The following is a 13,046-nucleotide window of genomic DNA, read 5'->3' as shown; positions in this document are numbered from 1 at the left end:
TTCTACCGTGCTGACCAATACACCTTTCTGGTTTCCTTCTCCTGCACTTTCTGCTTTTCATTTACACAGCGTCTCTTATTTCATAAGGGAATTGTTAACTGGGCAGGATATGAGAGCAGTGTCTGGGTTTGTAGTCCATAATACCTTTTTCGTTAAATGTTTGCTCTCAGGTCGAAAATGTTGTACGTTCCTGGTGTGCTGAGAGGGGTGTGGATGTTAATGGGCTTCTCAGCAATTTTTCATTCTGTAGTATTCCCAGAGGTGTTAAAGTTTACTGTATCAGAGCTTTCTAAGTGTAGGATTATTATCAAGTTAGATAGCAGGAATCTACAAAGAGGTGCTCTTAAAAATGCTTTCCATAAACAATAGGTTTAAGAAGAATAGAAATCTCTCTCTGTACTGCAGGAAGCAATGGAATTTATCTTGTATTTGCTGTGCTTTCCTGTGGTACCAAAGGTGCTACTTGGCAAGAGACAAAGAACTAGATGTGAATACTGATGGTGCAGTAGGCATGCTTCAGGGATGAAGTGTTTTAATATGAAAGTGGCAGCTCTGTCTTTTAGCTCTAGCAAAATAAGAACTTAAATCCTACTGGGATTGCTACATCTCTGCATCTCCTAATGGGCCTCAGATTGCAGAACAGCTGACCTGAGGACTTGCTTTTTCCAACAGGATAGAATAAGAAATTCAAACTCTGACTTCCTCACTGAAGTGATAAAAATCTCCACAAAACAGACCAAAATCAAGATCTCCCTAATCTTTCACTATATTTTTTAACCATTGTTCTCAGCACCTCTGAAAAAAAAGCTTTTCAGAATTTGCTTCTTCGCTTCCTAACCCTTCACCATTTACACTTACCAAAAATTGGTGGAGGCTGCTGCCAAGACAAAGAAATCTCCTTGCTCGACTTTTCTCAAATTTACACGCAAGAGCCCCAGAATCACTGCAGTATTGCTTCCAGGTAAGAGACACACATTAAAGTTAAAATGAATTAAAATGAAGGCCAAGCAGGGATTAAATAAATGATCTATCCAAAGGCACCCAAGGACTTTGTGGTGGAAGTGAAGCTTCTGTGTCATGGTAATGTCCTGTCCATCAGAGCTTCCTTGATGCCACTGACGGAAGTTAGTATTCTTGCACTCACTTTCTGCAGATATAAATGACTAGGCAAGGTACAAGGCCATGGAAAACAGGCCTGTGAAAGAAGATTGGTGCATGTTAAACACCGCAGCACATAACAGCTCTTGTCCCTGTGGTACTGTTTGCAGAAGGCGGCAATGATCGAGCTCATCTCAAAGACAGGAAGCTCTGTGGAAGCTAGAAGATACATTGGGCTCACTATTTTTAGTTTATTAAAGCTATCTGTTACGTTTCTTTATTGTCTTCAGCTCTCTAGCCTCCTCAGAGATTTGTTACTCTACTCATTGAAAAGAAGGGCAGCGTGCTGCGGTTCCTCTGTCTTCTTTATCCGTATCACATAGGCTGAACATACTGGTTTGTGGTAGAAACCTAATGCAAAACAGATGTGAAAGGATCAAGGTAATGATGAGTCTGGTACCTTCCCAAGAAACTCTTTCCTGATCTTCAAAGGTAAAGAAAAGTTATCATCATGGCTTGGCGGGTGAGCGACAAGGGAAGGGAGTGGTCTTGCGAGTGCTGGGAGTCCTTGTTTCTGATTTGTTTGAATCTTTTACCTTTTATTACTGTGAACCCCAAAAGCTTAATCATTAGATGTTGTTACCATTATAACTGAAAAAAGTTATCATGCCGCACATGTTTTAAGGTGCATGCTATTTAAAGTCAGGATTATTTTTTTCTAATGACTTCATTTTGCCCCTTTAATGGAGCCTTAGAAATGTAGTTTCAGAAAATCATATTTACTTACTCAGGTTCCATTTCACTATCAACAGCAAGGTTTTTTCCCTCCTTTTATTAAACAAACACATTCAGAAGACATTTAAAGATGTATAATTCAAACTAGCTGCCCAGTCGTAACCAGAAATTCATCTGCACACGTTTTGTCACAAGGGAGTGGCTCCTGGTCTTCTACCCATTGCGTTCCACAGACAACCCATGCTCTCATTTCTGCATCTTTGAAGTTTTATAACTTTTCCAGGTACAGTGGGGTGGAACAGGTGAGAGAGCTCTTCTGGTACATAGTCATCCTTGCACTATGTTCTGGAACATTATATTCTGGGCAGAAGAATTTTTTGTCCTACACTGAGGTTGAATAAGAACATTCATACAGTTCTTTGAGAGGGTACAGTGAGGAGGAACTGGCTGGTATGCACATGTTCAAAAGAGTCATAAAGGCACCAGGCTTCCACTTCAAAGCACATGGGCTCCTTCTCCATGGGCCCCAATATGTAGGCTTTGGAGAATATCTGTCTCTGTGCAAGGACAAGACTTCCTTTGGAGAGGAAGACTGGGGTGTAAGCACTAATCCTTACCTTGCTCTAGTGGGATAACTTCAGTGTTTTTAGGATCCTCCATTCACCTTGGAGGATATGATGGTATTGACTGAGGTACTGAGTTTGCCTGTTCTCCCCAGAGTTGTCTGTCCTTAAACTTTAAAAAGCAAACTAGAAGTATTGTTTCATGTTGGAGAGTTTCAGATTTGCAACCCTACTGCAAACCATTACAGACAGTAATATGTAAACCAGGCAGATTAGCACAGCCTCCTGTAAACAATACTCTTCATCTCTTTCCCCTCACTTGGAGAATTATTCAGCTTTTGCTGATGAATGTAGATGCAATAATAAGAATAAATTATAGAGAAGAAAAATATGTGCACTATGGGGATTAAAAGGAAACATGAAAATGGCAGATCAGTGAAATCTAGCCAAGTAAACTGAATGTGTATTTTCTAACCTGAGTGATGAGAGATTTAAACTTTACTGAGAAGTGTCTGTTTTCCTCCGTAATCTGGGTAAAACCTGGTCATTACTGGAAAAATAAAAAATTCCCCATTGCTTTATAAGATGTTTGCTTTTGCACTTTCTGACTCTTCCCTGATGTAATCTTCATCCACTCAAAAAGATAGTGGGGAAAAGGTATTTCTCCTGTAGCTGGAGATCTGGCATTAAGAGTATCTTCATTAGCTGGGAAAGCCAGTTACTGCCGAAAATGGAAACATGCTTTGCTATACTTCAATTGCCCCAAATGGAAACATACTTCGCTACACTTGAATTGCCCCAGCACCGTTGCTTCATGTGTTTGCACGTCTTTAAAAGAATTAGTCTGCATATAGGTTTAATATTAAAATGAGTTGAATTCTGAACTTGGGTGGAGTTTTCTTTGGTTTTGGGAGGTTTTTTTTTGGTTTGGGTTTGTTTCGGGTTTTGGTTTTTGGTTGGTTCATTGTGGGTTGGTTTGGGTTTTTTTTTTTGCCAGAATGCGCACGTTAACACCCATAATCTTACAGTACATCTTCTAACTGCTGCCACTTGCCGCTAGCACGTCAGTACTATGCCAGATCAATGAAACTATGCTTTCTAGGTCCATTATATCAGTAAATCAAGAGTGAATTAATTCTTTTCCCCCTCTCAATCTTTGCTGTCTGAGCGTTGGCCCCTCCCCTCATGCCGGTTTCCCTCTCCTCGCAATGCTTTGGGAAAGAAAGTGCAAGTGCCCCTCCGCTTGCTTTGTTTAAATTATCTCCTTTCTGCCCTGCCTGTCGCCCGGGGAGAGCGGAGGAGCGCGGCGGATGGCTCCCCTCGCCGGGGAGCGGCTACCCTGGCAGCTCTCTGAGGAGGGCAGGAGGGAGAGAGCGGGAGCGGGAGCAGCAGCAGCATCATCTTCCTCTGCAGCCTCTTTTTTTATGCGGGCTGCCCCTTTCCGCCCAGGCGGCGCAGCCTGCCCCGTGCGGCGGGCCCATCGCCTCCATCCCGCCGCATTTGGTATGCATGAGCACTGCCGTTCCCACGCAGGAGGTTCCTTTCTTAAGGAGGACCGGCGGTGGCCGCAGCCGCTCGCCCAGCCCAGCCCAGCCCTCTGCCCGCGCCGGGCCAGCCCTGCCCTGCGGCACCGCGGGCGCGGGCGCACCGCGCGTGGGATGCCCGCGCCCCGGCGGGCGGTCTCGGCGGCCGGCGCTGGCAGGTGGGCGGCGGAGCTCCCCGTGGGGCTTGCCGAGGGGTCATGAATCAGACCGACGCTCCCCGGCCACTCAACTGGACCATCCGGAAGCTGTGCCATGCCGCCTTCCTCCCCTCCGTCAGACTCCTGAAGGTAGCGGGGGAGAAGGGAGGGGTGGGGGGCGGCAGCCGCCGGCGGTGGGTACCCCTCAGCATCTGCCCCGAGGGCTGCGGGCGCCGTTGCTGGAAAGTTAATTCAGAAATAGTCACAACTTTGCTGTTAATTAGCCTCCCTGCTGGCTTTAACGCCCCTTGCCGAGTACCTGAAGATGCTGAAATGGTGTGCCCCGACCCACCTGGGGAACGGTTTTCTGTCTGTGAGAGGGGTACAAAGGGAGGAAGGGATGGTGGGTATCGTCTGTGCTTCTCTTTGCCTTGCCTTAAAAAAAATCAAGCCGTGAACTTCTAGGGATGAAAAAGGAGCCTGTTACTAAGGTGTGTTCCTTTGTGAGCGGCCCTCTGCTATGTGTTCTTTGGGCTTATCTAGTCCCTAGGAAATACCCGAAGGTCCGCTACTACTCAGAACAATTTGTCAGTGGAACAGTGTGTGAGTGGACAAAGATTATCTTGGTTTGCTGAAAGCTGTACATTGGAACAGCATCAGTTAAAGGCTGGCAATGCAAACAGCTTCAGTGAAACTTTCTGATGGTGATTTTTTTTAGTTTGTTTGTTTAAACCAAGTGGCACAGTTTTGACTGTGTTTTTAAAGGTGTTTTAAATGTGCTTTCCTGGGAGGCAATTATTAATTATTTGAAAAAATTAGTAGGGATTGTAAACAGTGGAAGGCTCTTAATCTCAGCACACAAAGTACTACTACTGCATGTCCCACTGAAGCTGGTTTAGAGGTATTTGTAACTGGAAATCAAAATACATTGAATCAACTTTTTGAAGAAAAAAATGTTACGTTAAACTGGAAAGTCTTCTTTGTTCTTGGAACTTCTTCATTAATTGGATGGTACAATGAAAACTTAAACAATATAGTCGGGTCCCTTTAGGCTTCTGCACCTGTAATACGTGTTATAAAATGTTGGATTAATGACACTAACGATCTCAGTTCATCTCAGTACTTGATAGTTTGGCTTTGAAATTAATATGCAGCCAGGTAAAACATGGCTACTCTAACACTGTATTAGAAGGTAATGTTTGATATAACCATTTGATTTTGTGTGGGTAGCTTTGAAATTAGGTCAGTCCTTACTAATGCAACATATACTTGAACAGTAGTGTGGGCTTAGCAGACATATATTGCACATACAGTTGTTGTATATGTGATACACAAGTGACCATACTGTGTATCATAACAGGTATTTGTCACATCCTGACAGGAAAGGGCTACCCTTGAAAAATATTTTTGCTTACAAACCAGATGTATGGCTGCTGGGAGGTAAATTGTGAGCAGCTCCAAAGAACAGAAGAAAGAGAAAACTTGGATTGCTGAAAAATCAAAATATAACTAACACAGAACAAATCAGAAAAATGGTGTTGATTCTCTTGGAAAGGCTTCCCCCCTTACCCCCCACCGCAGAAGCACACATTACAATATCCATACTCTACAAGTCAGATACATTTAGGAAAACATGATTTTCCTGAGGTGTGAGAACACAGATGTGGGGAATTTTAGTATTATTCTCAGTATCAGGAAAGAAGAAAAAAAAAAAAAGGTCTGCAATATTTCTTTTTTGGCAGACAAATGTTGCCCCCTGTGTATGGTTTCTCCTCATTGCACGTTTTAAGGGTGAATGTTGCAATTAATTATTAAAAGAGCTCACTAAAAATTATTTTCTGAAGCCACAGCTGTAACCTTTTAGGGCCAGGTAGGGAGCGGACCCTGCAGAGTTAACAAGAGCATGGCGAATAAAGAGGGATAAGCAACCTCTGCACGGAGGGGTGGGAGAGACCACAGCAAAGGAGGTGGGACTCCGGCACCTTCCTGAGCTGATGCGCAAAGCTGGTTGACGGGAGATGGAGATGCATATATCAGCATCTTCAAGGCTCCCAGTCAGCTTAAAAATTTTGCTTCCAATATATACTTCTTATCTTTGTCTTTTATTGTTTAACCTGTTCAAAGACAGCGAGGCACGTAAGAGCAGGGCCCTATTGTCCTAATTCCCCAAGAGATACTATAGTCAACTTGAAGGACTTCTCCCATCATGAAGAGCTGTTAAGGAAAGAGTGTGATAACAGCAGTATTAAATTACCAGATGAGCAGTATAAATACTTTCCTGCTTTTCCTCAGGGTATTTGAAAATTTTTATGTATAAAAATTCATTCATCAGAAGGGTGTCTGTATTCTTTTCTCATTTGTGTCTTTCTCCAAAAAAAAGACAAAACTTTTTTTTTTTTTTTTTCTAAATGCAAGGTGCTCCTGTAAATCCACAGACATTGGGAAGGCAAGTGCAATAATCTAAGCTAATTTTTTAATTGCCCAGTTTCCAAAGGATTAAGTGGTTTTAAGGGCTAATGCAATATTGTTTTTCAGTGGACATCCTGTAGACCCTTTTTTATACAGCCTTTCTCTGCAGAGAATGCCCTCAATAACAGAATAAACTTTGCCAAAACTGATATGTAATGGCACATTTTTATTATTATCTGCTTTATCTATGGTTGCCAAACTCTATTTCAATGTACACTGTAAATTTATTAAGAGAAAATAAAATATTGTCATTTCTTTGTCGTTTCCATGCTTTATTTTAGTCTACCAGAACAAAACAACTAAATGACATCATTCAGTTCAAGGATACACCTTTGCCTGAACTTGTAAGAATGAGAGATAGCAGAGTTTTCCTGTTTTACACTCAAACAAATCACTGTGGCATGACCTGGACCGTGGTAATAAACAGCACAAAATTTTCAGTTAATTCCGTGACTTCCTAATGAAAAGTTTAAAGTTCTTATCCTGTGGATATAATTTTAAGTGTAGCATCAATCCTTTCACACTGATGGATCTAAATAAACACTAGAATCTAGGAGTTGCACGGAGGCCTCTGGCTTTGTATTATTCACTAACAAATCTATAGAATTGTCTTGAAATGATTGGTTTTAAATAAATAATAAAAGGTGTTACTCCACAGGTAGGCTGTGCTCTTATTGTGTTCCGTTGAAACAGTGTGCGGTGCTCAGTTGACTGGACTGACATTTGATATGGCTCTGGCCACAGTGGCCTCATTTGATTCAGATAAACTAGGATCATTTGCAGATGCTGTCCGGCTTTGCTCCCTGTGCTTTTCTTCCGGGCGTGTGTTCCTGTTCTAACCCTCTTCACTAATACCCTCATGTTTAGGTACGGTTTTATAATCCCATTTTCTCAGTTTTTCATTTTCTGACAGGCACACAGACCATTTAGGAGCTGTATTTGAAGTACAGATTGAAACAAATTATTGGAGAACATTTTTATGACTTGTGTCATCAGCTCATCCTTCACTGCTTCCATTTTTTCCCCAAATAAATATTTTCTGTAGCACATTTCCATCCTGGTACTTTTTGTAGTTGTTTCAATATGCTTAAACACACGCTAACGTACTGTCTAATGCCTTCCCGTCTGAAGTAAGAGGATTAAGAAGTGCCTTGAGCATATGTGCAGAGAGGCCAGCTTTGTGCAGAGGGAACTGTCATTCTCTCCTGAGGCAGTCAGGTTAGTTCCCAGAGATGGCTTTCCAGCAGTGACTTTTCCAGCTTCTGTTTCTCCACCTGAGCGCTGAAGCTTGTTTCTTTGTGTGTTTGGCCAAGGTCTTGTTACCTTGATACTTTTTCATTTCTTTTAAGGAAGGGTTAATATTACTGTCAGGCAGTCCTGATCCACTTTGTGCCATTGTGTATGTTGCAGTTGCAGAAAGCTCTGGTAGTCACATTTCTGTTTGCTTTATGGTGTAAGAGAGTTTACGAGCCTCCACGTGTCAGAAGAAGAGGTTGCCTCCCAAGAAAGGAAGCCAAGTCCAAATGGCAGAAAATTAGAGAAAACAGACATTTTAGAACAATGTTGTATGCTCTAAAGAAAATTAATGAATGACATCATACTAAAGACTTCACTCAGAGGACCCTGTGCCCTGGGATAGACCGCAGATGTTGCGCTTCGGCTTGGGACAGATATGATACATGCCATGGGATCAAGAAATAAGCAATACACTTAAAAAACCCAAAGAACCTAAACCAAGAGTAGACAGATGACTGTACAACAAAAGATCTGTAATGTGCAGTAAACTTAACACCACAGATTTAAAGATGTGCATGCATAGAAGTGCAGTATTAAAAATTTGGAAAGCAACAAATTACCCAGATGATTTTTTCTTAATAAGAGTCCTACATTTTTTTTATAATGAATTTGAATTGCATGTCAGTAAGTAGACTTGGAAGGCAGGAACTTTGGAAGGCTCAGAGGAAAGGAAACAGATTGAATCAGAAGAAACACTGGAGAAAATGTTTTGGCCAATTTTTCCCAGCACATGGCTCAGTAAAAATGCCAGCTCAGCTCTACTGAATAAATACAAAAAAACATTTACCTACCCTGGGCAGCAGCTTAATCTAGCTCCAGGAACTGCTGGAAACTTAAAGAGATCAGACACTAAATTTCTTACCAAATGGAAAACTCAATCTTTTTTTGTTAATTATTTTTATTTGATTGCCCTACCAAGAATACATATGGTAACCCAAGAGAAAACTAAAAAGCTAAAAAATGGTACATTAGGATGATACACAGTGTCTTTTAAGTGTGACAATATGTACACATGAAATTCTGTCTGGGATGAAATATGTAAAATAGAAGTGTGGGCAATATTTCTCTGGCTACAGCAAGTTTGGTTATGTTCATAAAGAAGGTATCTACAGCAATAAAGACTGGGCAACACTTGGCAAACTTTATTAAGGTAGATCGTGAAATACTGCACTGTTCAACAGCTTAAAGCAGCTAAAATGTGATTGCTGTTTGATTACCAAATGCAACTTTATTTCAGGATAGTTTTAAAAACATCTGATTTGGTAAATTGAATGAAAAATTTGCTTCTCCAGAATGATGGAAGAATGAAACATGTTCTTTATAAAACAGTAAGTATTTATGGTTCTGAGCCCTCTACTGTGAGAAAAAGGAACTGTAAGAAAGAAGAAAGTTATATCTTTTGCAGCTGATTTCATTCCTCATGTGTATTTGAAAAAAAAAAGATTATTGGACTGATAGAATAGTCCTATAACTCAGGGAAGATAATTATGATAAAGAATTTTTAAAATTACTTGTAAGTGGATTTTTGTGCCATAGTCATGAGATGGTAATGTTAGATTGTGTTATGGTCTTCATAAACAGAAATGTAAGCATTTTATGCTATTTTATTAACTATCAATGAGAAAATGAGCAGAAATCTAGACACAAAGGCAGTCAAAATGTGTAGATGTTTTTTCTCTTAGCTAGTCTTTTGATGTCCAGTTGGCAGTGAGGTCTTCTGGTTTATCACTGCTTAATAGTTAAGTATTGATTGTGATTCTTATTTTAGTTAATTTACCCCATCCACCTTTCAAACTGCAACAAAATGAGAGGGCAGGTTTACTACGTCTTGACTGAAAAGCTGAGATACTTGGAACAAATCCTAATGCATACTGTTATCATTAGTGAGCTGGCACACTAAATGTTTCTGAAAGTAATATGCACATTACCGACAGTAAAATGAGGCTAGTGATTTACCTGTGCCTGCACTCAGCTGCTTACTGACTTAAATTGTAATAACAAATGAGCCACTGCTATGCTTCCTTCAGGAGGATTTGATGCATTCTGGGAAATAATGACAGTTCAGCCCTTAGGATCAGACTGCTTAAAACACAGGCATATAGAAAATATCAGTCAATGTAACAATTTTCTTGTAAATTCGCTAATAGAAAAACTAGTCATGCCTCTTGGTGTGGTGGGATTCTGTAAACGGTATGAAAGATAGATGAGTTTTAAGAGTGCATGTAAATTCCATTCAGAAAGAAATTATTTGATAAGCAAACTTCTGTTTTCCTGCCAGAGAGATCGTAGTTATACCTATTACAGTTGTAATAGATGTTGCATGTTTTTGACTGTAGTTCACGTGTTTTCTAGGGTGCATTTTTTGTCCTTAGAAACCCAAAAGCCATGTTATCAGCAAAGAAAAAAATTCTGCTTTCTGTTGTGTGTTCCACTCCTGTGCTATCAGTTTCATCATTTAACGATGGCAGGAAAAAGGCCTGGCTAGGGCATTGCTATGTCTTTGCAGTCTCCTGCTTTCTCGTCAAGAAGTTCATTTAACACCCCAAATCAGGGGAGTGGTGGGTGTTGCAAACTCGCTTCACAGCACCTTTGCACAGGCGTGCTTGCATTAGTGCTGCTCAGCTGTTAACTGCACCTCTAGGACTTCACCTTTTACAACCAAGTAATGGCAGTGTTGTGAAGACATTTTACAGCTGGGGCTGAAGAACTGATCATATGCCTTTTGGGGGCTGCACATTCCCCAAAGCTTCTTATTTCTTGAAGTCATGCTTCTCACCAAAGGTGAAATGAGCTGATCCTTCTCACGTGGCAATTGGGCATGTTTGCGTGTAAGGAGTTTCTGACAGATTACGTCAGTTCATTTTGTCAGAAAGGGAAGGAGATGTGGAAGCTGATAATGATTTTTCCTTTTTTATATACAGACATAATCACTTTGTGTGGTTAATTCTTTAGTGCAGCATATATTTTTATGTGATCTTAGGTGAATCAGAGCTTGTTATCAGTTTGCCTTATTGACTGAATCTTTTCCATGAATATGACTCAGGTTGGTGACCACTGACTTGGAAGTGATGTAGCAGCAAATCAGTTTCCACAACAAGAAATATTATCCCAATTAAGACAAAAGAAAGGGAGAGATCAAAACAAAAAGCCTAGTAGTAGAAGTCATGTTTCTATGGGATAGCCTACATGTAAAAGAGGTAGATGCATCAGTGCCATTTTGAAGGAGTAGGCTGTAGTCTACTAATCTCATGTACAGGGAAAAATGGTTTTGACTTTCAGTGATGAAGATGAGGTATCAGAGAAGTCATCCAGGGTTGTCTGTGTTTCCGGCACACAGAAGGACTTGGCTCATAAATGATCTCTGCTTCCCATGAGGCTCAGTCTTTTCAGATTTGAATACTTACAGCAGGTGGCAAGTGGCCTCATTCCCACTGGCCTTTGCAAGAATTGATAATATATGAAACACTGCAATAAACTTGCTTATCAGAGAGTGAATGCAAGTTTCCTAATTTGTGACTGCATGAGAGATGCTTTATGGTCTTGTTTCCAGAGAAAGTAAATTTTTTAAAAAGTAGCATTTTTGATATATGTTAACACAATAGAAAAAAAAAAAAGGCTGGTTCTGAGCAGGTGCTATTGTTTTAGAAATAATTGAAAATGCTACTAAGTACATAAGTCATACAAGCAAGAGGCTACAAATACAATGCTGCCTAATGTGTTGGTGGAGTGCTGTATTAACAGCATAAGAATCTAATGTTGATCCGCGATACCGTTCCTTATGTTTGAAAGGGTGGCGTGTGAAAAACTCAGGGCACGAGACCATAAACTGAAGCTGAGTGGTTTTATTCCACCTGAATTTCTAACAAGACTATGCTACAGTGCAAAAAGAGATGCCCTTGAGGCTCTCTGGAAATTTATGTCAAAGCTGGTAATAAAGCATGAAATAAAATCACTTCATCGAAAGTATCTTTCATCCCCCCCCCCCCCCAATAATACGTTGACATGAAACAGTCTGACAAAGTGCTTTTAACAGTGTCATGGAAGTTACTGCAGAAAATGTCAGGATTCTTATAACGTAATTAAAACAATCATCAGACTGATTTTACATTAGTGAGAAGGTGACTGAGTGAAAACACTGTCTTTTTGTTGCCTTTCACCTGTTGTTGGTAGATCCAGAGGGCAGATGTAGTAACTTACTGAGCCAACATAATTAAGAATTTAGGGAGGATGCACTGCATTGTTTTGTTATGGAAGGATGCCATTTTTTGAACTTTGTGAATTGGCAATGTTATGTTGCTGCCGGGTCTGTTGTAATGCAATATCACACCTCAGTTTCTCAGTGCGATTGCTCGACGTGCATCTTTGCATACAGCCAGAAAGAAAGACCAGAACTACAGCTGGCTACAGCTGGATGAACTAATTGCAGGATACACCAAGGACCTTCCAGACTGACTTTTCTATGATTGCACGTAGAATTTTCCAGGTTTTCTGAATCACAGAAGGCATTTTCCAAATACATTCTTGTTCAGCTTTTGCGTTCAGTACTTCACATTACTAGGTGGTGCCTTAGGCAGGAGGCTGTATTTGATGAACAGGATTTTTTTTTTCTGGCTGCAAATTCTGTGTTACCACATTAAAACTGTGAAGATCTGCACAACCTAGCCACAATACTACTGCTTTTCACAGTTTTTTTTACCCTACATTTCTGCCCACCTCCTCACTGGCCCTTTTCCTGAAATGCAACACTCAAAGCAGTTTTCTGACATTTAGCTGCTTATCCTGTAGTCACAGAACCAATAGTAGTGCCAGGTTGTGGTGGCAATGACAATAACAAGTAATTTGCTACATGCGGTCCAATGACTGAGACATCCAAGGAAGAAGTCAACTCCTTCTCCCTGAAGGGTGGGTAGATCCGGCATCAACGTTGCCCGAAATGCTCACTAAGACAAGCACAGCAATAGTTAAAGGGATCCCTTTCATTTTTTTTGGATGTGATGGCTGTAATTTTGTATTGTCTTTGATATATCTAGTTGCAAAGTAATATTGCTTGGGAGTCAAATACTTTTTAAAATTATTCAGTTCATATCCAACTTAGTCTTAAAAAAGAATTTGATGACAATTTTTTAGAGGTCCTACACTTACTTTCTTCTGTGAGAACAGCATAAATTGGGATACATCATGAAAAGAGGTCCCCAAAAGTTGCT

General features: G+C 40.6%; 1 protein-coding gene across 6 annotated transcripts in view; it reads left to right on the top strand.

Moving 5' to 3' along the window:
* Positions 1–13,046, top strand: part of TRPM3 (transient receptor potential cation channel subfamily M member 3) — a 421,669-nt gene that overhangs the window by 136,868 nt on the left and 271,755 nt on the right. For 4 of the 6 annotated variants that reach the window (XM_074569361.1, XM_074569360.1, XM_074569359.1 and 1 more), the window contains exon 1: positions 4,000–4,227. The exons of the other annotated variants lie outside the window; for them this stretch is intronic. In XM_074569361.1, the coding sequence (XP_074425462.1) occupies positions 4,138–4,227 (90 nt within the window). In that variant the 5' untranslated portion in view covers positions 4,000–4,137. Of the gene's footprint in view, positions 1–3,999; positions 4,228–13,046 lie in introns of those variants that run through there. 6 annotated transcript variants of the gene reach the window in all.

Source organism: Larus michahellis, chromosome Z (assembly GCF_964199755.1).
Source record: "Larus michahellis chromosome Z, bLarMic1.1, whole genome shotgun sequence".
Taxonomy (NCBI): Eukaryota; Metazoa; Chordata; class Aves; order Charadriiformes; family Laridae; genus Larus; species Larus michahellis.
This window is presented reverse-complemented; position numbering and strand designations above follow the sequence as displayed.